Source organism: Pygocentrus nattereri, chromosome 17 (assembly GCF_015220715.1).
Source record: "Pygocentrus nattereri isolate fPygNat1 chromosome 17, fPygNat1.pri, whole genome shotgun sequence".
NCBI classification, from domain to species: domain Eukaryota; kingdom Metazoa; phylum Chordata; class Actinopteri; order Characiformes; family Serrasalmidae; genus Pygocentrus; species Pygocentrus nattereri.
In genome coordinates, this window is record NC_051227.1 from 28,188,287 (window position 1) to 28,216,076 (window position 27,790).

The 27,790-nt window shown below is 39.1% G+C and overlaps 1 protein-coding gene across 5 annotated transcripts in view; it reads right to left on the reverse strand.

Annotated features, from left to right (window-relative positions):
* Positions 1 to 2,731: 2,731 nt before the first annotated feature.
* ece2b (endothelin converting enzyme 2b) overlaps positions 2,732 to 27,790 on the reverse strand; it is a 56,551-nt gene continuing 31,492 nt past the window's right edge. For all 5 annotated transcript variants that reach the window (XM_017696764.2, XM_017696763.2, XM_017696761.2 and 2 more), the window contains 17 exons: positions 25,383 to 25,527; positions 24,588 to 24,803; positions 19,837 to 19,961; positions 17,764 to 17,910; positions 16,616 to 16,678; positions 14,285 to 14,473; positions 9,855 to 9,997; positions 8,818 to 8,932; positions 8,495 to 8,605; positions 7,736 to 7,834; positions 7,554 to 7,631; positions 7,277 to 7,380; positions 5,095 to 5,205; positions 4,916 to 4,983; positions 4,472 to 4,662; positions 3,869 to 3,964; positions 2,732 to 3,621 (listed from right to left, as the gene is read on the reverse strand). In XM_017696764.2, coding sequence (XP_017552253.1) covers positions 3,445 to 3,621; positions 3,869 to 3,964; positions 4,472 to 4,662; positions 4,916 to 4,983; positions 5,095 to 5,205; positions 7,277 to 7,380; positions 7,554 to 7,631; positions 7,736 to 7,834; positions 8,495 to 8,605; positions 8,818 to 8,932; positions 9,855 to 9,997; positions 14,285 to 14,473; positions 16,616 to 16,678; positions 17,764 to 17,910; positions 19,837 to 19,961; positions 24,588 to 24,803; positions 25,383 to 25,527 — 2,178 coding nt within the window. In that variant the 3' untranslated portion in view covers positions 2,732 to 3,444. The remainder of the gene's footprint in view (positions 3,622 to 3,868; positions 3,965 to 4,471; positions 4,663 to 4,915; positions 4,984 to 5,094; positions 5,206 to 7,276; positions 7,381 to 7,553; positions 7,632 to 7,735; positions 7,835 to 8,494; positions 8,606 to 8,817; positions 8,933 to 9,854; positions 9,998 to 14,284; positions 14,474 to 16,615; positions 16,679 to 17,763; positions 17,911 to 19,836; positions 19,962 to 24,587; positions 24,804 to 25,382; positions 25,528 to 27,790) is intronic.

The following is a 27,790-nucleotide window of genomic DNA, read 5'->3' on the forward strand; positions in this document are numbered from 1 at the left end:
GTTTGGAGAAATATGTTATGGATCATGTTAATGTATTGGTTTGTTTCCCAACTCAATTACCATCTAACAATTGACATTAGTTCAACAGTTAACTAGCTCAGTCTAATACATTTTCCATCAGCTCTGTTGATGGCTCACTACCACTTCCATGCCATATTACATTTCCACATATGACTGATCTCCTCTAAATATATTACTGCCACTGTTGTACAGCGAGCAACACAGCAGTTACTGCCCTTCAAGTCAATAGTGAGAGCGGAGCACATAATAACCATACATGTAGAAGAGTGATTTTTTTTTATAATATATAGTTTTTATTTCAGATTTGTTTATATTTTTGTAGGCGGAATGTTGCACTATAGGCTGGGAAGAGCGTCCTCTGACAGATGCTGATTGAACTGATGACAGGGAACGTCCTTTTGACTAACAAATTCGAAAGCAGTCAGTATAACCTTCGATACCACCAGTACAAAAACATAAACTATCAGTCAAGGAAATGTACACTTGGTGAATTAAATAAGGCTATAACATAACAGCTTAAAGAAAAGGGAGGGAAAAAAAAGATGAAAAATGAAAAACACAGGGCAAACGAGAACCAAACCCCACTCATATCATCCTTGGACAGTAACTGGTAAAGGACACATTTCTTTAAGATATTCTGAACTTATATTAGGCTTCACAGCTCTGAGCTTGGACCCCCTTTGATTTATGACAGATTAACATTTCACTGAACTAAACATTGAGTAATACTGAAAATAAGCCTGTAACATTTTGACAATGAAATGACAAACAAGGCTACTTTCTCAATGGTCAAAAACAACACAGACAGATCTCGACTGGCCAGCAAACCTGCCATTTCGCAAGATTCACCACTAGAAAAAAGGGGGGGGGGCAAAGCCCTGGTAAAAGCACACATCAATAACACTTAATGGCACACAATGTCTATTTGAAGGCCTTCAAGTTTCATTTTTAAATATAACCATGTACATATATATATGCACTATTATTCCTGTAGGTCTATATTTCACTCTGTAGATATTTGAGGGTTATCACAAATGCCTCAGTATAGCCATGAAGTTAAAACCTCTCCAATGAGTATCACACCAAGAGAGAGACTTAAGGGGGCCATGTGTGATTTTGGGGAGAAAGCAGGAAGGTGAAGTGAAGTTTCTCTGGCTGGAGGTTAAATAAGCATACTTAGCAACGGAAAGACCAACAATGAGTGATCAGCAGTTAGCACAGGGATGTTAACACTGCAGGCACATACAGCCAACCAAAGCATCTTTTCTCCTCTCCATCCAACGGAAGTGCATTTTAAGGCAGACGGAGGGACCTGAAACCTTCTGATGAATGAGCTGCAATCCTATACATATAATATCTGAATGAGGGACCAAGTCCAAAAATAGCATCAAGTGATTGATTAACACAGTTAATTCACAATGTGTGGTTATGAGCTAAACAGACAGCGAGTGCTCACATGATTCAATGGCATAGTGGAAACCCAGCATTTCATAGTGTGGCTAGGCTAGCAAGACTGAAAACACCTTCAAGTAGCTTTAGAAACATGAACTCACTTAAAGGGTGCTTGACAAGTGAAGATACCAGCAGCTTTTAAACAAATAAAATGTCAGTTTGCTTTGGGTTTGAGAGCAGGTAGCAGTGGGTAGTAATTAGGGGTGGGTAATATGATAAACTATGTTATAATTTGCTTTTCTGAATATATCATGGATATTATCAGTAATTAAAGAACACTGACTAACTACGTGTTTCATTACAAAGTGAGCATAATTAGGCTTGTTTAACTGGATTTGGTGCAGTTGTAAAACACTGAATAAAATCATTGTAGCTAAATATTTTTTATTATTATTATTATTATTATTATTATTATTATGTGGCACTACAGATTCCCTTTATCTGTTCCAACTTATTACATCTCAGAAAAACTATTGTGATGCATATCATGTATCGTGAAAATGTTGAAGTATCGTGATATATTTCTGCCATATCGCCCACCCCTTGTAGTAAAAACCCCTTGTAGTTTTTAAACCACAAGACTCATCAGTGAAGACCAGTAAAGACCAGTAACCCTGCTAATGATGAATAAACACTAGCTGAGATGACCTAGAAAACGGTTATGGAAATTAAATTGACAACTGGTGCCCACTAGCTTCTATTCATCATTAACAATGTTAGCGTCGTTGGGTGAAAAGTAAGGATGGCTAGAGAATTATATACATGGGAAATCTAACCATCACAGATGGAAGTTGAGTGAGCATCAGCCCAAGTGTGGCTTGGGTTGGTTAACCTATTACACCTTCACTTATACAGCCTGAAACACTGTCAAAGGGAAAAGGAAAAGAGCATCAGTGAAAAAGCTTCTCTTCTCCTTCAGTGGTTAAAACAAAAAAGATTATAACGTGTTAAATCACTTCAGCAGACTAGACGTCATAGAAAAGTTGAGCACAAGAAGACATACATCTCTGTCCTTTCACAGACACCCATGTAGGCGCACATATGTGCGTCTGAGCACCCCCACACACACACACAGGCCAGCTACACATCGCAGGGTAATAACAGACAACTCCTGACCAGTGCGAGTAAGCAAAAGCAGACAGAACACAGAAACAAAAAACAAAAACATTCTTTGGCAAAAAGCAGTTCAAAATAACATTTCAACGTTGTCAACAAAATATGCTAATGACAGTATACACAGGCTGAATGAAACGAGTAGTGGCTGTCCTCATTATGAACCAACTGCTGGTCAACAGTTTATTGGTGAGATTGCAACAAGGAAAATCGCAACAGTTTTATTCTCATAACACTTCCTTCCAGCAGGCTGCTGGCTGGAGCTCAGCGTTTCCACTTTCTAATGCTTCCTGTGAGGTCACCAAGAGTGTATGGCACTTCCTGTGAGGTCACAGAGGGAGCCAAATATTTCCTCTGAAGTCAAAGTGAAGGAGAGGCACTCCCTCTGACATCACAATGTCTTGTTTTTCTTCCTGGAGAAGAAAGCCCATCCTCGGTTGCTGTAAACAGGTCATGAAGCACAAAAAAAAAAAACCCACATAAAAGCATAGGAAAGGGCTGGGGATTCTTCCTCATCCTCACTGTATCACGCAGAAGTTCAAGTGCAGCAAATAATAAATAAGACAGCCCTGTGTGGGCTTTTGTGGCCATGCAGAAGGAGAGTGACAAATCGGTTGCCTACAATGCTGGACAATGCAAAGGTTAGCTAACACACTCCCTGTGTATCCTCCAGGCTCTGGCCCAACCTGTTCAAGTCCACTTTGTGTCCAACAACATTTCATATTCCATAACCGGAAAAAAGAAGTAGAAGAAAAGAAAAAAGTCCAGTGCTTGGTAGAGTATAGTCCATCCATTCATCTCTGACTGGTCAAAGCAAAGCAAGCCAGTGGCCCCTGGTTCTTCACCATGCTCCTAGCTTTACCAGACCTCACAGCGGTGGCCTGAGTTCATGGGAGAGCCCAATGGACACTGGAAATGCTGGGCGAAGTCGGGCGAGTTGGACAATGTTCCGATGACACGGTATTTGGGTGGGCTGTGAGGGTCCGTCATCAGGCCCTCATGAGCACTCTCTGGTGTCCGTACAGAGCACCACACCTGTAGAGAGGAACAGGACAGCTGGTGTTTACAGGTTTTTAAGAATCAAGTGGTTGACCAGAACAGGAACTGAGAATTCAGTGACGTTAAGAAGTTTGTTTTACTACTGCTTCCCTTATTCTATTATAAAAACATACAGAATAATGCATGAGCTGGAAAATCATTCCCTGATACTGAAAAATGTTGGATGATGGGAAAAGTTATGAATATCTCAGTCAAGACTGGACAATCATGACTGGTGGCCTACCTGTGCAAACCCCACAAAAAAGAGCTGGTCATTGGTCAGATTGACTGCTGGGAGTCTTTTCTCTTCTCCATTTTTCTGCACCCAAGATCTGTATGCCTGCAAACACACCAACAGCACATTGTGAATCTAAATTAATTATAAGTAAATAATAGGAGCCTAACAATACACTGCCCATACTGTACTGTATTGTATGTCATAACATATAACAGCATATACTGTATCATTTTACTCTTTACTAGCAGGTTAGCTCAGGGCGTTTTAAAAGAAAACTTAGTTTGTATTTATATTCTATTGAGAAACCAGACTGTACAGTTCTAATGTGGAAACAATAACATTAACATATTGCAAAATCACACTTCTTTTTTGCTTTACTGAAAAATACAATTGTATTGTAATGAATTAAAATGGAATATGTATTTAGTAAATCATTACACCCCTAATAAACAAATAATGTTATGGAATAATAGTTTCCTTAACACATTAATATATTTATTATTACTAAATATATCAAGATATGTTTATAAGCAGAACAGTTTTGATCATGATATTAGGCTTTCTTCAGTAGTTAGTGATTTTAACGTAAAAACAGAGAATATAACTTGCATGATAGGCAGCCTTTAGGCCTCCGTTATCAGCAATGTTCTCTCCCAGGGTCTGTTTTCCATTTATGTGTTCCCCATTGATTGTGTACTGAGTGTACTGGTCCACCATGCATTCTGTGCGATTCTTAAATGCATCCACTGAAGAATTCTGCCACCAGGGTCTAAGATTTCCATCTTTATCATACTCCCTGCCTGCAAGGAAAGAAAGATCAGCAACAACTTGTACACACACACTTTCAAAAACAAAATGTTTGCAAACTATTTTATTTTAAGAAAACTATTAGGTACATTTACATGTAGAGGTTCTTTAAACTTCTTTGTTTGTACATTTCATTTACACAAATTCCTTAAAGGACCAGATAGTAAAAGGTTCTTTCGAATCAAACACAGTTCCAAAGTGTCTTTTTTGGGACCTAGGTATGTATACGCATGCATATTTACTTACCCTGATCGTCAAAAGCGTGAGTAAGTTCATGCCCCATCACCACACCAATGCCTCCAAAGTTCAGTGCTCTGTTAAACACAACATGGACTCATCCATCATGTTTCATACAACTGACAGAGGCATAGTTCTGGTTAATCATAATGCATCAGGCCCACCAACACACAGAGACATATACTCACTTTGGGTGGTCCCGAGCATAGAAAGGAGCCTGCAGGATTCCAGCAGGAAAGACAATGCCATTCTTGGTGGGCATGTAGTATGCATTTACTGTGGGGGGAGTCATGCTCCATCTGTGGAGTTAAAATTGATAGTAAACAATCAGAGAAGCAAAGGCATTCTCTTGCACTTCCTGACTAAAATAGGTTATATGTCAGGGCTGTACACATTTTAACCATGTAGTGCAAATGCTAGGAAAGTGTTACGGGACGGCAGGAAGGCGGACCCAAATGCAGAACTGAAAGCTAGGGAAAAAAAGGGGAGTAAGGAGGTTTATAGGGGCAATGGAGCGTGTCTTTGTGACGTTGTACAAAAATGGGGTAACCCAGAGGTGGGTTTGAACCATCACTGCACGGATCGTCAGTCCGTGGCATGACCATTGCATCACCTAGATGCACAGGTAACCCCGGTTGAAGCCCTTCAAGGCAGGGAAAGAAAAAAGGTGGGAACGTTAAACAAAGGAACTAGAACCAGCGTGCTCAAACAAAGGCTGAGTTAGAAAGGTGAAATAAATGATAATGAGAACGCAAAAGACACTGCCACCGTAATTATGACAGGAAGGCAGACTTTCCTTTACTTGTTTGCTCTTAGAGCAAACACCTTTTGTATGGCTTGGATTTTTTTTTGTTTTGTTTTGTTTTTTGTGAGTAATTTGGGGGCACTTGCTCTCTTTTGTTTTTTCCAGCCCTCTTCTTCTCTCTTTTCATTTTTTTTGGGAATTTCTTTTCTCAGCCCTCTTTTTGGTTTTGGGCCAGTTTCGTTTATTTTCTTTTCTTTTCAAAGACTGAGTACCGTAAAGGTCACCCCTCTACAAAGGTGTGACAAACGCTGCTGTTTGGCACAGCCTTTAAGTAGGGGAGCCCGCAGGTGTACTGAGTGAGCCTGATTAGTCCCTGGCTCGTTGCAGGCTGGGCGTCTCACTGCCGTCGCCCTCTACTGGCAACAGGCGGCGTGGGCTGGGCCCTTACAGAAAGTTGTGATCACTGTCCCACAAACAAAAATTGTAGCACTAAAATAAAAAACATGTCTGTGCTAATGTGACCATTTTGTGACATTTACAGAGGTTATTTTCTACAGTAACTCAGATTCAACCCAAAGGGCGGTGCTATTTGCACTTAAGTAGTGTTTCTGTATGTCATTAGGAGGCAAAATACACAGCAGCAGGATTTTAGGATTGGATGTGGTCACTGTGCGTGTTTACATGCACCCAATAATCCAGTCATAATTGGATTTCTGCAGTGACCCGATAAGTCAAACGGTCTTGTAAACAGCATACTCTGATTTCTTCGATCGGACTATGGCCTAGAAATCCAATTAAGAAATATGATTAAAGAGAGCTTAAAGAGATTTTAGCTCAGTAATCAGATTTCTCAGTGCATGTAGAGTCTTACTCTGATTTCTTTTGAATTTCTCAGGCTGCACGTGTGAAAGCGAACTGTAGAAATGGAAATAGGCAAGCAGTGTTTAACACAGCAACACAGCACCAACTTGATGAAATGAAGAATTTAAATATTATTAAGTGGCTCGTGTTTTGCATTATGTTTACATCTTGTCTTATTCTGTGAGTTTACTGGCTGGTGGCAAAAAAGAAATCCGAATACTGTCTGACTGTCTGTCAACCTGAATTTTTTCCATTATCTGATACCCAAGTGCCTGTAAACATGTTGATCGGATTATTGACAAAATTGGATTTTCTGCAGTTATCAGATTACTAAGTGGATGTAAACACGCTCACTGTTGGAGAGAATGGCAAGAGAAATTGTTTATTACCAAAAGGTAAGGCTAAAACATTTTGAAGCATGTGATTTTAATATAATCAGTTCTAAAAAAAAAAAAGGACATAGGTTACTAGGAAGTTAGGAAAGGCAGTGAAGACAGTAGAGGGTGTCTCAGCCTCAAAATCCAATGACATTTTCGGGCTGACTAATGTTTTTCAGCAGGCAAACGTTAAAATCTCAAATCGTAGCTGACTTTACCCATGCCATTCCAGATCCAAATAAATTGTGCATCTTTCATGTCTTTTATAGCCCCTTTTGCTTACAAATCTGGATTGCTTACAAATTTGATGGACTACAACTACCACAAACACTTCAACTAGACTTGAGTTGTACATTGCATAACTATGTTACACACACACACACTTACTGGTCTTTGTTTGGAGGTTTGCGGAGCTGGTCTGCCATCACCCGTGCTGAAAAGTTGTAGAAGTTGAGCATGTTCTGGAAGAAGTTATCTTCTGACACGTCATACTGGAAGCACAGACAGTCTACAATGACTACAATATTTCAATAACTATTGCATCAGCAAATTCTCCTGAAAAATATACCATTTTGATATACAACAACATATCATTTTGTGTTAGGTCTGTGGTATAAAGGCCTGATCTCTCCAAAGGCCGAGCAAGATGAGTTTATTCACTTACCCCATCATAAACATCATCAAGCTCCTTGGGGTCCAGGATGAAATCAGGGTAGCCTATCATATCATAGATGGCATCAGCCTTAACAAAAGACACAGGTGTTATCCATGTTAACGTCTTGTCTAAACACATTATCTGGGATCATATTTTAGCAACACGAGTGTGAATTTTTCACACACACTCACCTTGTCCTTGGCAGCCTGTCGTGTCTGCTTATCCATCCAATTGAGGTTGTTCAGCGCATCTTTAAAAGCAGTTCGGATCTCATTGATCATGCCCTCAGCCTGCATGGAGGGAAGAGCAGCTGTAAAATTTCTCAAACTTCAATATGTAATTGAATATGGCAAAAGAAAACTGATATCTAATATAATACAACCTACATGTCCAAAAGTATCCAGATACCCCTTCTAATAAGTGAGCTACTTTAAGGTGTGCCCATTGTTGACACAAGTTTTCAACTGCGCACACATGGCTTTTATAATATCCCTACAAAAGCACTGCGAATAGAATGGCTTGCTCTGGACCAGCAGCACATGAGGTCACCTTGAACACTGCCGGTTCACCCTGAACCCCTGCAGCACTGGGCTGTGGAACAGTGGCACTGCATTCTCTAGAGTGATAGAGCATCATCCAATACCTCTGGGATGTGATCCAAAATCAACCAACATCAGTATGACCTTACTAATGTTCTTGTGGCTGAACGCTATCAAATCCTCACTGCAATATAAATCAGAGGACTACAGGCTGTTGCTGCAGTTTCTCTACCATGTATTTCACAACATGGCCACATAGTGGCAACCAAGAGTCACTTGTGGCTGCGTGAAAGATAATGAAAACTATGTAAAACATAGCAGGTGAAATTATATCCTAGTCAACAGAAACAATAGGTTGATGTTTACAGATAAAACAATTCTGTGTTGTACTTGGTTCACTGTGAAACTTACTATCTCTTTGCTGTCTTTATCGAAGGTGGCATTGACAAAGAGTGCCCCCAAAGCAAAACCAAGGGTATCATCTGTGTTCCCAATACATGTCTGCCAGCGTGGAGTACATGACTGCAGAGAGAGAGAGAGAGAGAGAGAGAGAGAGAGAGAGAGACGGAGGGAGGGAGGGAGGGAGAGAAGGGGAACAGATGTTTTAATGCTTGTGGAGTACAGCAGCTTGGAGAGTAAACAACTTGCTGGCCTGTCTCAGGTTTACATGATATATAACGAGTAAATGTATTTGACAAAGTTTCTTTCATACTAAAAAAAGAAGTTGTAGTCACCTTTTTGGTGCCATAGAGACTCTCCAGTAGTTTATCCTGGGCATTTTCAAAGCGCTGATCAAGGCTAGACGCTCCCTTCTGCACCAGATTCCAAATCATGTAGTTATTCAGAAGACTACAGAGACAGAAGGAGAGAGATTAAAAAAAAAGAAGGAAAAAAAGTGCCTGCTTTAATAAAACTATTAGTACATATTTTTTTAGGGCTGCGCAATTTAGTATCCTAGTACAGCAGAGCTACTGCTTCATGTGATTGCAATACTGCTCTACAGCCCAAATCATTTTCTTTTGTTGGTATACATAAAGTTTTATATCATTTTGACTAATTCCATGGAAATAATTATCTGGAACTGAGACTGTTTCGGACCCTCACAGCACACAGTAAAAAAGTGAATGGATAGAGATCTAACAATACGCTGCTTTATATCTTATGCTGCATGGTATAGTGTTATGAAGTAGAATGCAGTGTAAAGCAGTGGTCGAAACTGTAAAAAATGCTCAACAGGGTGGTCAGTTGTGAACTTAAACTAAACTTACCACACTAAAGAACTAATGCTCTTCCGACATCTCATTTCATACTGTAACTAAACTGTAACTAAACTTACCACACTAAAGAACTAAAATGGGGTAAAGGTGAGTAAATCTAAAGGTGAGTAAATCTCAAATTGATGAGTTAAAATATATTTAAGAAACTCATGGTACAAATACATTACCATTGTATCACAATTATATCATGGTTATTTTACAATAATTTATCGAAAATGGAAAGAGGGATTTTAAAGGATTTTTTTTACATCTGACCTAGGGGGGTGACATTCCCTTAAACCCCCCCTCATATCAAGCTCAGGGATCCAGACAGAAAAGAACGACCCTGCATCACACTTCACCCCTCTCAGCCACTGTATTGGTCTTCATTACAGTGGTCGGCAAATTGTGGACAGACTAAGAAGATGGAATAATTTCACTTAACATGTTAAACACGACTGAGTACTTGGAAAGTAGCCAGCCGGTTCAGCCCGTAACCATGGAGACATGCATACTTGCGGTCAGTCTTGTTGATGAGCTCTGAGACCTGCTGCAGGTATTCTTTGGCATACACCACCACTGGTTCAGTATCGTTCAACTCCAGGGGGGAAAGGACAGAGGACAGGTAGTCAAGCCAATCCACAGCAGGGGCCAGTGACTATGGAAAGAGATAAAAAAAAAAAACATTCAGTTCCAAAGTATAAATATTACTATAATAATCAATTAATGCAGACATCAATTAAGTGCAAACGCTTAGGATTATTCAAATGAAATCTCCCTAACTGGTCTGGAGTGGTTTTGATTTGTTATTAGCCACAGTAGAAAGAATTCTGCAATCACCAGACGAATAACGTCACCACTTCACTCAGCCTGCAGCTGGATGAAACATCTGACATGCAAAACAGTCCAGGAAAGAGGCACGAACCCCATTAACATGGCCTAGAGAGACTCAGCTGTTTGCAGGCTGAGTGGAACATTCCCTAGGCTCTAGATGAGCTGTAGAGCCAGAAAGCGCTCTCATACTAATATGGCTGAGAGGAAAATGCATGAATATTCTATGCAGTGAATACACATACTACAGATTGTGTAGGAACTAGTTTCTAAGGTTTCTAAATGGTTCTTGGCTAAGAAGTACAATTTTTAGGAAAAAATCTAATGTAGGAAAGTTATATAAGGTTATGTTGAGGTTCTATAAACTTTACAATGTAGTGCTTAGATTCTTCACTCTACCATCATTTTGCCACAAGAGCATTATTACTGAGGACTGGCACTAATGTTAGTTAATAAAGTCTGGCTTGCATGGGTCATTTCAATTCATCAGGTGTTCAGTGAGGCTAATGTCAGTAAAGTGTCTCTGCGCAGAACTTTGCAGACCATTTATTTAGGAACTTCTGTTTGTGGATGGAGCACTGTCATGCTGAAACAGGAAAGGGACTTCAATTACACACTCTAGAATGTCACTGTATTCTGTAACATTAGGATTAATGTTCACTGGAACTAAGGTGCTGAGCACAATCCATGAAAAATAGCCAAAGAACATTATTCTACCTCCACCAAACTTTAAGGTAAGCACTCTGCATTTGGGCAGGCCATTTGCATCCACCAAATTCGGATTCCTCCATTAGATGGTAAAGTGTGATTCATTCACTCCAGAGAAAGCATTTCCATTGCATCAGAGTCCAGCAGTGGTCCGTTTTATACCTCTTGTCATTGTGCACACTAGATTTGTGTGGCTTCTCCTAGACTTGTGTGGCTTCTCAGCTGCCATGGTTGTCATCAAAGCCCAATTCTTGAAGCTCCTGTCACACAATTCTTATGTTGATGCAAGTTTCCACTTGACAATAACAGCTTGACCAGCACAGCTCCAGAAAGCTGACGAACAGACTGCCATGAACTGTCATGCTGAAAGTCACTGAGGTCTTCAGCATGACCCATTCCAATGACAATGTCTGCCTGGGATCACATGTGAGATTACATGGATCGCATTGTATGCTGTTAGTAATGTGTGTGGCTCAAATAGCCAAACCTACCACTTAGAAGCAATGCTGACATGTTTTGGCCAGATCTCGCCAGCATGTTTGCATTCCAGAGTCCCAAACGCAATTACAGCTGCCTGGCCCTTGGGGTATATTACACTAAAAACCCCCATAGCCAACACACACAAACACACACATACACACACTAAAGCCTTTATACCCCATACAGCCCTCATCCTTGCTCTGGGAGTCTGGGTATAGGGGGAAGATGAGGTGATAAAAATACATTCTTTTTTTTCAGCAGGCCACAGAAGAAGAATGTTATTGTCTTAATAAAGTTTAAAAGCCTGGGGGCTTTAGCTTCTATTCAGGTAATATGTGGGTAATAAGAAATGCATGTGTGTGAACAGAATGAGTAAAAAGAAAAGCAGGGAAGTTTTGTGGACTCCAAGTCATAAATATTTTTCATTCACAGTACTGGAAGGCTATATTTGAATTAGAGTGGGGGAAATTACTCAAATCAGAGTGAAAATAATCCTGGGAAATTCTGCTCAGATGAATTTATGTAGGTGCTTAGGTACTGGAAGATGTTTTTGAGGGTCAAATATTTTAAATCACAAAATTTGTGACATGCTAACTCATTATTTCGATGAGGGACAATTTAAAGGGGCCATATCATACATTTATTTTACTGTATTTATTTTCTTTTTCTATTCTGATGTTCTCTCTATCCTTTAGTAATGAACAGGCTGTTTCTGACTGATACCTCTGTCTTACTGGCCTTATTCAAAAAGTAGTGCAGACTTGTACTAGACTAGAGAGAATGCCAATAACAGCCAAAACACCAAAATAATTTGTATTTAGTATATTTTACAATGAAATGCATTATGCCAGTGAAAATAGAAATTTCCCTGCCCAAATGCAGCAAGGTTGGAGTTAGGTGGACTGAACGTAAACATGAACAAGCTTTACACATTAACAAAATAGATGTCTGATAATATGTCTATGGTTGGATTTTCATAAATTCAGAAAAAGCAGCATTTGGCTAAATGCCCTTGCTAAGTGCTATGCACTCACTTAGTAAACAGCTTTGTTGCTCTCCAGCCGCCTTAAATGGTCCAAACCCCCGCAGCATGGCTGCCATCTCGAGAAGCTTGTTTCACTTTGAGGAGTTTTGTTCACAGTGGACACATCAGTGCATTTATAATAGCCTTTTAAGCTATTGGCCTTTTGTTATTGATACAAAGTCCCTCAGACAGCTGGAGAAATTTAACCAGTAAGCAGCTCTATCCCTGATTCTGGCTCCCTCAGTCTCTTTTTTCTGTTGTGTGCTCCATAAAAAGAAAAAAAAGAAAAAAGAAATGTTACTTAGCAACAGTTGCCATAGCAATCACAGGCCTTGACAAAACAATAGGGAGCTGGAAGCAGTGTAAGAGGAGGAGAAGGCTCCGGCAAATAATGAAATGATAAAAAAAGGTAGATTATGGAGCATGGTGTGAACAATAACGCCTCTCCCTGAGGAGAAACTCTGAAAGGATAGGATACTGGAAAAAGACAGAATGTCTCCCTGCAAGGGAACCCATCACAGAGAAAGAAAGAAAGAAAGAAAGAAAGAAAGAAAGAAAGAAAGAAAGAAAGAAAGAAAGAAAGAAAGAAAGAAAGAAAAAGAAAGAAAGTGAAAGAGAGAAAAGAAAAAAGAAAGACAAAGTAAGAAATTAAAAAAGAAAATAAAAAGAACATGAAATAGGTAAAGACAAAAGGAGAAAAAAGAAAAAAGAAAGAGTGAAAGAGAAAGAAAAGAATAAAGAGGGAATGAGAGAAAGAAACCACAAGATAGAAAGAAGAAAAAAATGAAAGAAAGAAAGAGAAAGAAATTTAAAGAAAGCACCGTAAGAAGCAAAGAAAAAATGAGACGGAGAAAGAATGAAAGAACATCAAGACAGGAATACAACGGAGCAAGATGAAAGAAAGGCTAAAGCCCTATTTGGACGAGATCAGTTCTCCACGGGGAGGTGGGCACTGCCAGTTTACCTCAGGACATCTGTAATGTTAATGAGCGATTCGCACGGGATAAGATATCTCAGTCTAAATGACAGAGACGGGGGCAGCTACTTTATTTATGCGCCGACTTCACCACAGAAATGAGCAGAAGAGATCATCATCAGAAAAGATGTGTCATCAGCATCACCGTTAGGTTAGACATTCACAGGCAGGACAGTAACGTTACATATCGGCTTGGGGAGCTGAGGTAAGCTTCCTATGCACTAGTTTCTTGTTCCCGTTTGTCCTTAAGTTGCAGTTACATTCTGGGGCCACAGGCGTTATAATAATCACTGCTGCACCATTTAAGGTGGAACGGGAAAATTCAAAGCTGGTGAATAAGAAGTTGACTCTATGCAAGTAAACATTCCACTACTCCACCTCCTCATGTAAAATGAATCCCATCCAAATAGGGCTAAAGAAAAAAGATAGAAAGAAAGAATAAACAGTGTTAGAAAAAGAAATAAAGTAAAGAAAGAAGGCAGGGAATGAGATTATATATATATATATATATATATATATATATATATATATAGAGAGAGAGAGAGAGAGAGAGCGAGAGAGAGAGAGAGAGAGAGAGAGAGAGAGAGAATGTAATGATTTTCTTTCATCATTGCTAAACATCTGCTATGCACACCCCAGACCTCAGAGATTTAATTGCGTCTAGAATTTTGGTCCAAACCTGAACACAGTCTGGGAACTTCCTATCTTACTGACGTAACCTGAACCATGTTTTCAACCGAGTCACATCCTTTTTCTCACAAGCATAGAGCTTGTGAACCTCTGTGCTAAATTCTGTCAACAGCATGACTGGGTGACTCCAGCATGCCAGATTAAACACTGTTTAAAGGTAATGAACGAAGAGAGGCAGCAGCAGGAGAACACAGGGAAAATCTGTCAAAAACAGGAGTTGGGACCTCGACACGCACCTGCAGCTCGACGATGGTGATTTTGTGGTAGATTTTCTCTTCATCTCTGCGTTCATCCTGGGGTACAGTGATGTTGGCCAGTGCTGTCTCAAAATCCAGAATCTGTTGCATCTGACTCTGAGTGGAGTTCTTATCTCCTCCCAGCAACAAACCCAGCTCCACCATGTAGTCCAGATATGCCTTCAATACCTTAACAAACACACACCTACAACATGAGGAGAACTCTGAACCAGACTGACTGTCTATAAGAGGTTAGTCAGATGTTTCCATAACAAATAAACAGAAAAAAAGTTACTTCTGTAAAGCTTTTCAAACAAAATCACATCATCCTAGAATAAACTGCTGTGCATGACTTTATATGGCCATCCAACTATTTTGTGCACAGAACAAGAAAATCTACCTAAAGAGAATGCTCAGCAATAGTTGGACTGCCTCATTGTCTTGCCTCGATGCCAGATAATTAACAATACATTCTGCTTCTATGCTAACAATATAGAACTGCCTGGAAGTGCATCATTGAAGCAGTTTACTGCTACATGCTTTCTAAAGTGAGGAGTTTTACTCACTGACTTTTTAATAAAATGTAACAACATACATTTTTAGGTTTGAGTCAAATTTTGATTCTGAGTTAATGTTTGATTTCATTTTTTTTGATAAAAACTGCAATCCCGCATGCATAACATAAGCCCCTGCTGCTTTACTCTGACATAATGCACCCGGATGCCTAATTTTGATCAAAGACAAGAAAGATGACAAATGGCAGAGGGGCTTACTGGCAATATAGTTTTATGGTACTGTTTCAAACATTAATATTCTCCATTTTTCAACACTGCACTGAATTCCCTACACCCTTATTTTTTAATTTTGAGTTCTCTAATACATTTACAGACACCACATTATCTCCTTTGTTTGAAAGTTCTGTTTGGCTATCATTACCCATTTCAACTGATAAGCCAGCCAGTCATTTTAATACACAGCCATGATTAAAGTGATAAACCAAAGAGACAAAGTAATTCATAGTAATTCAGATCACATGACTGTGATATCCAGAGATTTCAGAGGAAAATATTAGTGATCCTTATCATGGGACTCATGGGCTAGAGCTGGTTCAACTGTTCCATAACAAGGTCGGTTAATCACTCCTTAACTGAGTCAATTTATATGCAGAGTCTGTGACTAAACAAGAGTCAGAACATATAATATTCATGAGCAGACAGGGCTTAAACAAAACATAAATATTTTATACTGTGTACCCAAACCCATATGACCTGTAACAGTAAACCGCAACTGCCAGCTGTTGTAAGTCAACCCACGTATTAGTCCCACACATGCAGTAAGGAAATGTATGGCAAACACATCGCTCAGTTCCACATCTGCCACAAGACAAGCGGAGCCAACGTGGGAAATGAATGTACTTCAGCTAAAATAAAACAGAGGAACCTGCATGCATCCTGCACTACACAGACCAGAGTGTCAACAGTAAAAAGTGAGGAAAAAATGAAGTTTTGTTGTCCAGTCAAACATGATGTAAGTGATATAGGACAAATATATGATCCTGTGCAAAAGTCTGATTTGTTAAAATAGCATTACAATGTTATTACAATAAATATAAATGAACACTACATTGTGATTATGTGCGTGTTAGCTTAACAATTTCCAAACAACTCCTGAAGGATGTTTAGTATTTATAGTTACCATCCAATACCTACGTCAACTAACAAATACTTCATTAATTTATATCATGTGTGCTTCTGATGGAATTTAACAAATCCATGCAATTACCGGAGTGCAGAGAAAAGTCATGAATCTAACCTATGTTTATCAAACTTTACTCCTCTAACCACGATTTTTAAAAACAAAACCTTATTAAGGTTTACTATGTTTGTGTTTATTTGTATTTATTTTAAAATGATATAGTAGTTACATAATTACCATTCTTACATTACAATAGCAATTACCATTATCTCTTGTGTACTGACAAAATATTGGCTTGGAAAGAAACAAAAATTTGAAGCTGCAGGTTTTTGGCTTACACATACAGTCCTAGGAGAAATCTTTAATTAGCACAGAATCTTACATTATGTGTAGGCTCTGTAAATACAGCTCAATAAGTGATTACTCTAAAGCATCAGTCCAACAAACTATTCTCAATACCTTTATCTTTAAGAGTGCAGTTACTGCTTTTTGGCTTTGTTGGACAGCCTGGGTTAGCAGCCTGAATACTAAATACTCCTGAAGAGTTTATTATCAGTGCGTCCAGTAATGAAAGTCTTGCCTGTTGCCTAATGAGGTAAATTAGGTGTGTTAAAACATTAACACAGAGCAACCTACCTTCTCATTAGTCTTATTGAGGTAATAGTCCCGAGAGGGAAGGAACAGCCCCGACTGGTCCACCTGGACAAACAGGTGAGCAAATACAAGAAGCAAAGAGCATTAATCATCTATTTACTTAAGTATTTACATTTACTAAAATGAACATTCAACTCAGAACAGCATATACTGCACATCTTTATTAAGAAAGAGACCATCTATAAACTGAAACGATCTATTATGGGACTCTAAAACTCCTGTAGGAAAACACAATAGCACACTTTAGTGGCATAACAGCTAATTAGTCAGTACTTCACAAGTTAAGCTCGTTAAGCTGCTGAGCAAAAAATCAATAAAAACAGCAATTTAGCCCTCCAGGAGAAGAAGTGAAAGAACACTTTTCAAAATTTTTTTTTAATCCCCTGCACACCGGATGATCGGTGGAAGAAAGTATTCTTTCACTTCTTATATATATTTTTAAAAAAATATAAAATTTATAATTTTTTACTTAGGACTGAAAATACAAATTCAGCTTAACTTGTGCAAGAAATCTATTGTCATTTTCATTTTTAAGGACCTATATCACAAAAAACTTATTTAGATTAAAAACAGCCTGATGCAGTATGTAAACATTTTTAAAAACTTTAAAATGCATCATTCACGCCACAGTCCATTCACGCAAAAACATTTAGTTTAGTACTCATTGCTTTTATGATGTCATGAGAACCTGCACATTTACATATATACACCTTTTCAGCCATCAGTAGTTTCGCTCCACTACTGTAAGTTGACCTTACAGTACAAAATAACATTAAAAAACAGTAGGATACGAACCCATTAGCTCTTTCTCTTTATTCTACAAAATCTCAATTTCAGACATACACAATTTTGCTATGAGAGCAAAAATATCTTCTCCACAAAAGGCTTCGATTTTTGTTCCAACCAAGCAAGAGCACACCTGATCACTGTTTAAGGACTGAGGTTGCTTATCTGAATTAAAGCAAATTCAGTTGCGAACTTGCTTGATTGGAATGAAAAGCAGCAGCCAGATCAGCCTTTTACTGTATAAGACTGGGCACCCCTGTGCTAAGTATGTATAGAAAAAACATCAGTGAACCTACATCTGAACATGAACCATTTGGAATCATTAGGGTAATTTAGGTGTGTACCTGAATGATATTGCTGTTGGAGTTTTTGGGGTCCACGCTGACCCCCACAGTGAAGAAGGGCTGAGCTCTGTATGGGCCTGACACAGTCTTCAGCACATCCATGAAGTTATCCTTATCCCAGGGCTCAGTGATGTTCCAACCCCCAGTCTGAAAAACACCCACAGACACAAACAAAGACTTTTATGAATAACTCATTTAAGGCAGTACAGTGCAGCACTTTCCACGCCTGCTACTGGGGAAATACAGCATTAGACACTGTTCTGTTTTAGCACTCTGTTACATATCAAGCCTTACGTTATTATATGTTCTGAACAAGGAAATCACTAAACCATACAGTGCTCTGGTTCTCTAGGAAAGGAAAGGTTTGTTCACATTACAATCTTTATTGCTGAATTTTGATATTACGGTCAGAACTGATCTTTCTCTTTTGACAGTTCTGTTATTAAAGTGAAAAGTAGGCCTGGGTGATGGGGCGATGTAATTAGATACATTGACTGACATGCAACCCAATGACCAACTTACGAGAAAATCGTTGCTGTTGGCCATGCATCTCCATATTTGTTGCTCTTTTTTGCCTTCTACCATTTATACTGTAACAAAATTTCATGATGAAAGGAGCAATATAAATGTCCAAAATAGATTTAAAGCTTGGAACAAAAGATTCTCATTACATATGATACAAAACAGATGATTTTTTTGCATCACAGTAGCTCTATTACAAATACACACACCACAGTCACCTAACACACCTTACAATACACTTTACACAAACTCCATGTTCCAATACTCTATAACACTACACTTTCATCCAGTATTACACAAAGCACATATAACTAAATACACACTAGTGTTAAGGTTAAGCAGGATAAGCAGCAAAAATAACTGAGGAATAAAAGGTTTCTTAAGTCCATTAAGTCTTGCTGTCAGTACTCTAAACCATCTGTCTGAAGGCATAATGTTGTATTCCACCATGTAGCAGGTGGGAGGAATCAGAAATACTACACACTAGTCTTTCCATACTCTTTCCATGGGCTGCTATGAAACAATCCTGACAATCTTGGAACAAATTCATAACAACCTACATCTGATCTGTACAGGCAAAAACTGTATGTATATATCAAATCTGTGCTATGACAAAACCTGTAGTGTGAATGTAGCCTCAGTATATGGTACAAACAAACCCAAATCCAAATCCACTGCCCGATTCTTAAACATCTGGGTGTGAATCTGTGGTGAAGGTGTTGCTAAGATGCAATGTTTTAGCTAAGAGAGAGAAAAGATGGCAAGCAAAACCCTCTACTCAACACATGCCAAAACAGGAATGCAATCAAGTTAGAGCTGATGTTAGACATCAAACTCAATTAAGTGAGGCTCTCCTCAGAGAATACGAGCTAAATCTAGAGACAGCCAAGCCCATTCAATCACTGTAACAACCTCAGTATACAGACAGAAGGAGAGACAGTCTGTTCCCGAGATAGCTCATCAGGAACCGTCCCAATCACTCTCTTCTCTCACCATCATTTTCTTCCTCTCTCTCCACAATCGTTTTTCACCAACAGGACAGCAACGTGTGCGGGTAAGGCTTTAAATTAGACACACAGACAGCTGTTTGAAATAAGCGTTCTTCTTTTTCACAAGCAATACTATTAATCTCCAGAGAGGGGCAGTTTAGAGAATGCTAGTACTGTGTTGGAGACACATGAGAAAGCAGGTGCACATTTTATACATTTTTAAATCCTACAGCTACAATTAGGAGCCATAACTCAAAAGCTCACAGATGAAATTAGCAGCAAGGTATCATTATTAAGTCCATTTATATCAATGTTGATGAACTTATGCAAATAACCTGCTGTATGAAATAAGCCCCAGGGTATAAAACTACTGCAAATTAATATGGCAGAAAAAGAACAGCAGATTCTTATTAACAAAGCAAAGCAATGCTTTGCATCATAGTGCTCTTTTTCACTTAGCAAAACGAGTTTTAGCCCAAGTATTGACTGTAGTCTGTCGAAAGTAAGGTCACTCAAAATTATAAGAACTCATTGCCAAAAGCAGCGCTGAAGAATGTCTTACCTTAGTAATGAGATCGATGAGCGGCTGAGCTCCCAGCTCCTCAATGTGCTGCTCATTCAGACAGGATAAGTAGTAGAACTGAGCTTTCTTCTCTGCTTCGCTACTCGAATTAAAAGTTCCGTTTTCTAGAGGCACAAAAAGAGACAGAGTGGGTTTAGCTATGCTAATATGTAGCCAGAATTTTCTTTTATGGCGTCTGGTTACAGGCTGGAGGGAGGTATTATGGCCTAAAGAAATCTATATAGTGTAGAGAACCCCTACTTCACTGTAGCTACCAATGAACCTCTACCAAGAGGTCACTGAAATTTACCACACAATACATGAATATTGACCTTACATTGAACTGCCTAGGTGGCAGAATAAACAAGCAGCTGATTAACCATAGACTTACCTTTTATACTAGGCTTACATGCTTACACAAGGCAAATATTCTGTTGTTTTGTTGCCCTCCTTCCCACCAGTTCTGAACTTTATTTACCTCTGTCAACTTAACCCAACTTGCTTGCTATGTAAGTGTCTGTTGTTATTTGCCCTTTTCCAAAATTGGCATAAAACAGCAATGGTTTGTCACCAATGGCAGTATGCAGCCACGTCAGTGTTGCCATGGTGATATTGCCCAGAGAAAACGGATGATTATCTAAGGAGAGCTTTGTCAAAGCTCAGGTGGAAAAAAAACATGAGGATGCAAGAACTCAGCACCTCTCAGTTCATCCTGTATTATGAAAGTGCAAGATGAACTACAATTTGTAACACTTTCCATGAGCATTTTTTAGCAGTCAGAAATCACTTCACCCTTGCTATGTTGATGCTAACGCCATAAAGTTCTAATCATTTTAGCAAAACAAAACCATTTCAAACCTGAGATTCTCATGTGACCTCACATCACATACACTAATGATATTAGGAAAAAGGTGTAGTGTGTTTGATTTGACTACTGAACATTACGTACTTATTTTTTTATTGTAAATGTGATAGCATCTTCATGAACTCAGTGTGTGATATACAGACAGATGTAAAAATAACCTTTTCTACTTAGCTTAGCCTATTTCCATATGTATGTAAAGAAGACTACATGCCGTTTTTAACAAGCGTCCAAAGTCCAGCTATTACCAACCATATGAAGTTCATCTGCTTAATGGTCTGTAACTGTAGTCAGGACTGAGACACATACTTACTATTGTTACTATTGTTATCCTGGTGATGTGCCTTGAATCCAATAAGCAGGGAATGTGCATTTCAAACTGTTTTGAAACTTTTTCCTCAAGTACAAGAGTTCAAATAGAACAGAAACATTCAAAATTGTCTCACTCATCTGTATCATCACTACCATGCTGAACAAACGAACTTGTTTCATGTGGCTTCACACTGGTCGAGGATACAAGCTTAAACGCGCTTGAATGCTTGCTGTCAGAACATTCAGCATGAGAAACCATGGAAGACGTGTGAAATGACATGAAAAAAAGAAAGGAAAAGTACTTAAAGGAAGAAAAAAAAAAAAAAAAAACACGACTCGCAGGCTATGTCATGGAGCTAAGGGGCAAAGTGGGGTCTGAGGCCCAGCAGGATTCATCCCTGAGGCAAACAAGAATGATGGCATTAGAGAGAAGCAACCCTGAGGTCAGAGCAAGGGGTTATGGGACTGCCTGCTGTTCTCCTGCAGTATCTTGGCTGGCTTTCAGCTAATGACCACTGATTGCTTCCTAACAGGCCTGTGGAAGGGAAAAAAAAGGGTCCTGCCATCTGTCTTTTCAATGCACTCTAGACAAGCGCCACTCTTCAGTGACAGAACACAGACACTAATACGTCAACTGGGCAGGCCGAAGAGAGACAGTTTCCGTGCCCGTTCGCTTCTGGCGTCAGTCTCAATAGCACCCTGTGCTATAAAGAAAGGAAAACTGCATCAGTGTCACCGCTAACCTCATTCCAATGAGGAATAGTGTAAGGCCCTGTCAACATCACCTCTGCTTCTTCTCGTCCATGAGCTACAGCCATGACAATGTTCCCTTTGAATTGCGAAATGAGAAATGACCTTGCACTCTCTGTGTGTATGTATAACCTGTGCTAATTCATGTGCCTGTGGAGCAAAAAAAAAAAAAAGCAGGGACACTGTGTGCAAAGCCAGTAGCAGCTGTTCCTTTCAGTTCCCATCTCTTTCCGATCTCGTCTAGCGTAATTACATTAAGAGGGCAGGAATATTCTGGTAAAAATGCACAGGCGCACAGTGGCAGACCAATTACTGGTCAGCAGGTACGGTCCATTGAAGACAAGGAGGTACGTGTATGTGTGTGTGCTGTCTGAGCGAGATTTGGCATTGTGCCCTCTAGCTGAGTGCAATTCAACACCGCTCTCACAGCATTTTCCAATACTTGCTCGTGTTTTGTTTTGTGTTTGTTGGGCAATAGAAGACAATCGACCAGGCGCATCAGCACAAACCCTCCATATGCCTCGGTCTCTGAGTATGCACAGCAGTTTTGCAAGACTGTCACACCTTCTGTCTCCTGCTCCTCACCTCACCGCTTTCATACACACACTCACTCTCTCCCTCCCTCCCTCCCTCCCTCACTTCCATCATCTCTTTCCCACTGACACTTTCCAATTCCATATTCTAACCATACGTCATTCTAAAAATACATCACAAATCCTTCACTCATGCTCCTCATGCTTGTTCTCCCTAATTTGGCTGGACGTAGTGCTGGGTCTCTTGCTGCAGCAGACTGCAGGTGTGCAGGGAATACTCCCTTATCCACTGTTTGCTGGAGCATTTAGCTTCTCTCAGCATGGTTTGGATCCAAGCTAATGTCCTTTATAGCCTCACTGCACACCTAGGTAATTGTTTTACTGTACACTCTTACAAATAAGGGTGCCAAGAAACCTTCTTTGGAGTGATGCCATAAAATAATCACTTCTGTTAATGAGATGTGTGAGTGTGAGAAACCTTTCTGGAGTTTTCAGAACTTCCACCTGTCAATGTTCAATACCAATTAAAAGTATTTTCGAGGACTGTACACCCAACTTTAAACAACCAAATAAAAGAGTGTTGTAGTATGTAAACATCATTAAAGACGGGAAAGGTACTGTTTACATAGAACATATTCACTTAATGAAACCAAGCCACAAAAACAGCCAATCCACTGTTTTTAAGATGTCACAAAACTCAACAGATTTACATTTTGGAACTGTTTTATGCTGTCAATCCTCAGTCCACCACAAATGACAAAAGGTTTGGGCACCCCTAGTATCTACAGTCACATGCAAAAGTTTGAACGCAACCCTGGGCATTATTTTTTGTTGATTATCTAAGAGAAAATAAGTTACGTCCTCCACAGAGAACAAATGTGATTTTTTACTTTTTTCTCCTGCTAAATTTAGAGCATGGTCTTTACTTCTGTGCTGTTCACACACACACACACACACACACACACACACACACACACACATATATATACATATATATACACATATATATATATATACATACATACATACATACATATATATATATGCATATATATGTGCATATATATATATATATGCATATATATATGGTATGGCAACTTTACAGGAGAAGGAAAAAAACTTTTGCACAGGCCTATGGCAATGTGTTCTTTTCCAGTTTGTTAAATAGTTAACAAGGCCAAACAAGGCTAGCAATTAATTGTTGAAAAGTTGACTGTAAAAACTGCTTTCTCCTGGATGAGATTCAAAATGCTTCACTCGTTCCACATTCTTAAAAGAATGATGGATATCTACATAGTGAAAAATAGACTCTTCCACACTAATGATTCACAGTGGTTGCTGGAAGGGATAGAACAGTTTGTTTGTTCCACTAGACTAAAAAAAAAAAAAGACCATCCTGGCCTTCATTCATTTTTTTTAACTTAACCATTCCTATAAATACACCCACACACTTTGTCTTAGAAATATCAGAGCGCTTAACTCAAAACTACCCCGGGTGAGTAATGTAGGAATGAAAAAAAGATGAAGTGACTTTGAGAGAAAGACCAAAGAAAGGGGAGAAAGAAGCGTACAAAAGCTCAGATGAAGAGCGATAGGTGGACATGGAAGGTTGAAAGAGCTCAGATGCAGCGATTCGTTGTTCTCAGTGGAGCAGGAACAAAGGAAGAGTAACATGAGAAGCACTACTGTTTCCAAAGGAAGGTACTGAGTATTTGAAGTAAATCAGTAATTAAAGTTATCTACTTATTTACCTTTACAGCTCCCAGGGTGAAACCTAGTTTAGCTTAAGATGAACTAAAAAGCTTTTTAAAAGATGTTACCAAAACTAGTTTTGTGGCAAAAAAAAAATTTGATCATGACAGATTCATAAGTAAATGTTACTGATGATTTTTTAAACTGAATTTCATTAAATAAATATGATGGCCCTAATTCCAAGCTCTAGTGAATACAGATGTTTATGTGTATAAATATTTATGTGCTTATTTTAAGAGTTTCAAACCCTTTTCTTAGCTACGAATCAAGCCTCACAAGCTGACATATCAGATGCTTGGAAACAATATTACACCATCAGTTATTACCCTCAGAAGTACATCAGAAAAGCATTTCATACTCCTAAGTCGAATTCATGCTACTCGCTTTCATTTGTGAAATCTGCCTAAAGGTCTGCTGAAAAATGCAAAGGTTTCACTTCTGCAAGTGATTCTCAGAAGGACCAACAAAGAGTGGTATATGCATTTGAGGCTGAAAGTGTATGAAGAAGTGTGTTATTTATGACAAACATGACCAGCTGTCACCTAGTAAATGTTTGAGCACAGCCTGGTTCTGGTCCCAGATGCTGTTGAAGGTGCTCCAGCGTGAGCGGCCATCAGGAAGTGGGTTTTTGCGGATCCAGCCCCCGCATGCGTACTGGTAGAAATCCTGACAGGGGTCAATGGTGCGGTCCAGTGACTCCACAATCTTACTGGCCACTGTCACACACGCTTCTGTCAAACACAGGCTGCGTGATGGATCTGTGGAAGAAGACTCAGTGTTACCGACATTCACTTCATCCAGTCAAATAATAAGAAAATCAGTGACTTCTTTACATTTAGTATGTAGTTTTACAGCAAAATTCTTTTTATCTCGTGCCATTTGTTTAACACACATATTCCACTTACTTGACAAACGGATAGAAAAATGACAAGCGTAATTCGCTTGCCAGCTTCGGAAAAGCCTAACTGCTGTCAAAGAAGTTACTCTTAACTCTTAAATTTGGCTAACGAAGTGGATTTGAAGTAACATAATGAGAAACAATGCGGAAACGTATATTAATGACTAAAATAGATAATTATTTCTTTGCATAGCCCAGGGATTGTTAAATTGTATTAGGCTAGTAAATACATCAGGCTGAGAGTAAAACTACTACCTCATTTAAACTCCCTGCCAAAACTTCTAGCATTTTATTAGCACTTAAACTACTTCACGCTACAGAAGAATTGCAGGGACCTTAGTGACTCATACAACCCTACTTCCAGTTGAACACTCTTCTTTCCCTCCTTTACTCACTTTATTCCTAAGCACATTAAAATGTGCGTATTAAGGAGTCTCACCTCTGTTATAGTGGACCCCTAGAGTGATGGCACAACCGAAAAGAGCTAGCAGAGAAGCCAAGAGCAGACCAGCTAACACCACTTCCAACTGAGTCCTCCGGCCCAATGGACCAAAAAACTGGATACCACCCTTCCGGAAGCCCACCTAAGACACAGAAATATACATCTTTAGTAAAAAGAAAAAAACAAGCATACACCACTGCATTAAACTGGACACAAACAACCTGCACAATCAAACGTGAAGGATTAGTCACAGAAAATCTGGACTATCTTTTTAATCTGCAGCCCCCCATAACCACATAGATTAGCTATTTCCTAGCAATATGTTTGGCCGTTATTCCAACTCATCAACACCATGGATCCTTTTTAGCAGGTCATGCCAGAAAACAGCAGTAAAATCATTTTAATATAGTAAATTCTGATAAAACTATAACATTAGTCTAAATATGAAGCTATAGTAGTGGTTTATTCCATCATTATGACTTTTTGTCTTTCTCCAGATCACCTCAGATTCAATAAAGTGACACTGAGAGTCACTGGCTTAATACAAGCCCAGAAACAGAACCCTATGTGAGACTGTACACCCCCCAGTTATGTGAAATGAAAAGCAATTGCTGTTTTTCTCAAAAAATGGCTTTGCCTTCAGCAGCACTGTCTGGCCCATGTTGCTTTTTTATTATAGCCTGTCTTGCATGAAAGATCTTTAATACAGCACAAATGATGAATCTCAAATGATGGCCTTGATGACAGCATATCCTATCCTGCCCACCATCATACTTGGCTGTCAGTATGCCTTGCTCGTATGATCCTACTGAAAACCACTGGAAAAGTGTGAATACTGACCAAGGATGTGAAATTCTGCAAGTGTGTGAGAGATTGCACATTGTTTCTAGTTTCAGGGCCGATAGGAGGTGCCGATAGGCAGAATAACTCATTATTTATTTATTTTTAAACAAATAAAAGTCAGCAAAAGTTTTAACCTTTTCCAGTGATATCCGAAAATATGAAGTCAAGCAGCTTTTCTATTTCTGTCGAAAGGGTGGTGATAGAAAGCACTGCAGAAAAGCAATCATGTTCCTGATTATGACAATAATTGGGTTTACCAGAGGGAGCAATTTTTTCACACCTGATTATTGGAGGTTTGATTACTTCACTCGCAGAAGCACAGAGACTATACTTTTCTTAAATGCCTTACTTACCATTTAAAAAGGAAAACTTCAATGTGAACCAAATTACACAGCGGCAAATACTTTCCACATACAACTAACTCCTGAAACTAATATGACAAACAGCAACCTGGACAGCAAACCTGGCTGCTTTCAAGCCTCTCAGGGAGATTCAGAGGAGACTGTTACTCCTGAAATACAACTTCATAATGCAGTTCACTAATACATCTATCCCATTAAAGTGCTCTTAGTTACAAAAATATACTCTATTGTTCAACTGTGCTTGTTTTGTTAACATTATAATGCTCAAAGTTACAGAAAGTACATAAATATTTTTTTCCTGCACCCCTTCCACTGTTCTCTCATAGACTCTGCCTCTGACTGTATCTCTTGCTTTGCTTTGCCTTGCGGGGTTGCATTAGAAGTTTGCGCTGACTCAGGAAGCGTCAGCAACACAGATGCTTTGTAAAGCGCTTTGTAGCCTACATCACATTTAGCAGGCTCAAACAACCCCATGCTTTGATGAAAGTTAGTTTTTAAGTGTTGCTGAACTTGCTTTTCTCTATTGTTGGTGTGTGAGCTCAACGTCCAGGCAACCACTAAGCAGATGAACTTCATATGGTTGGTAATAGCTGGACTTTGTAAACTAACATGAAGGCCACACTTATTCCCAAACTTCTAAAAAAACTAAGAGTTACTGATTTATCAAATGCTGGGCAAAGTTAAGCCAAGATGCTGCTAAACACCTTTTAAATTATGGGGGAGCCAAGGGGACTTAGCCACCCCAGAAGATACTTGAGTTCCCTCCATCACAGCAAAATCTCAAGTTTGGGGAAAGTTGATTCATGTGGTTGGTCCATGAGTCCATCTCTCCTGATTTTTCTGACTTTTCTCTAACAAGCATAAGTGGTCACTATTCCAAGTTAAATGTAAAATGTTAATGGTTCGCACAATTTAAATTCTGTCTCATGAATTTGTTTGTTTCTGGGTTTTATAGGTTTTATTGAGTATGTAGGGAGATGTTATCTTTACTCATGCTTGCGTTTGCATGGGTGTGATGGTTGGTACATGATGTAATGTTTATTACTGCTCAGTCATACTGTTAACCTTTGAATTCTATTTTGCAACAAATGTGCACAGGAAGTTTTTGGAACAAATGTGTTTTACATTCAAGTGTTTGCACTGCAAGCACATGTATGTTAGTGTGTTCACCCTTGTAATGTGCAGGAGCTCTATTCTACC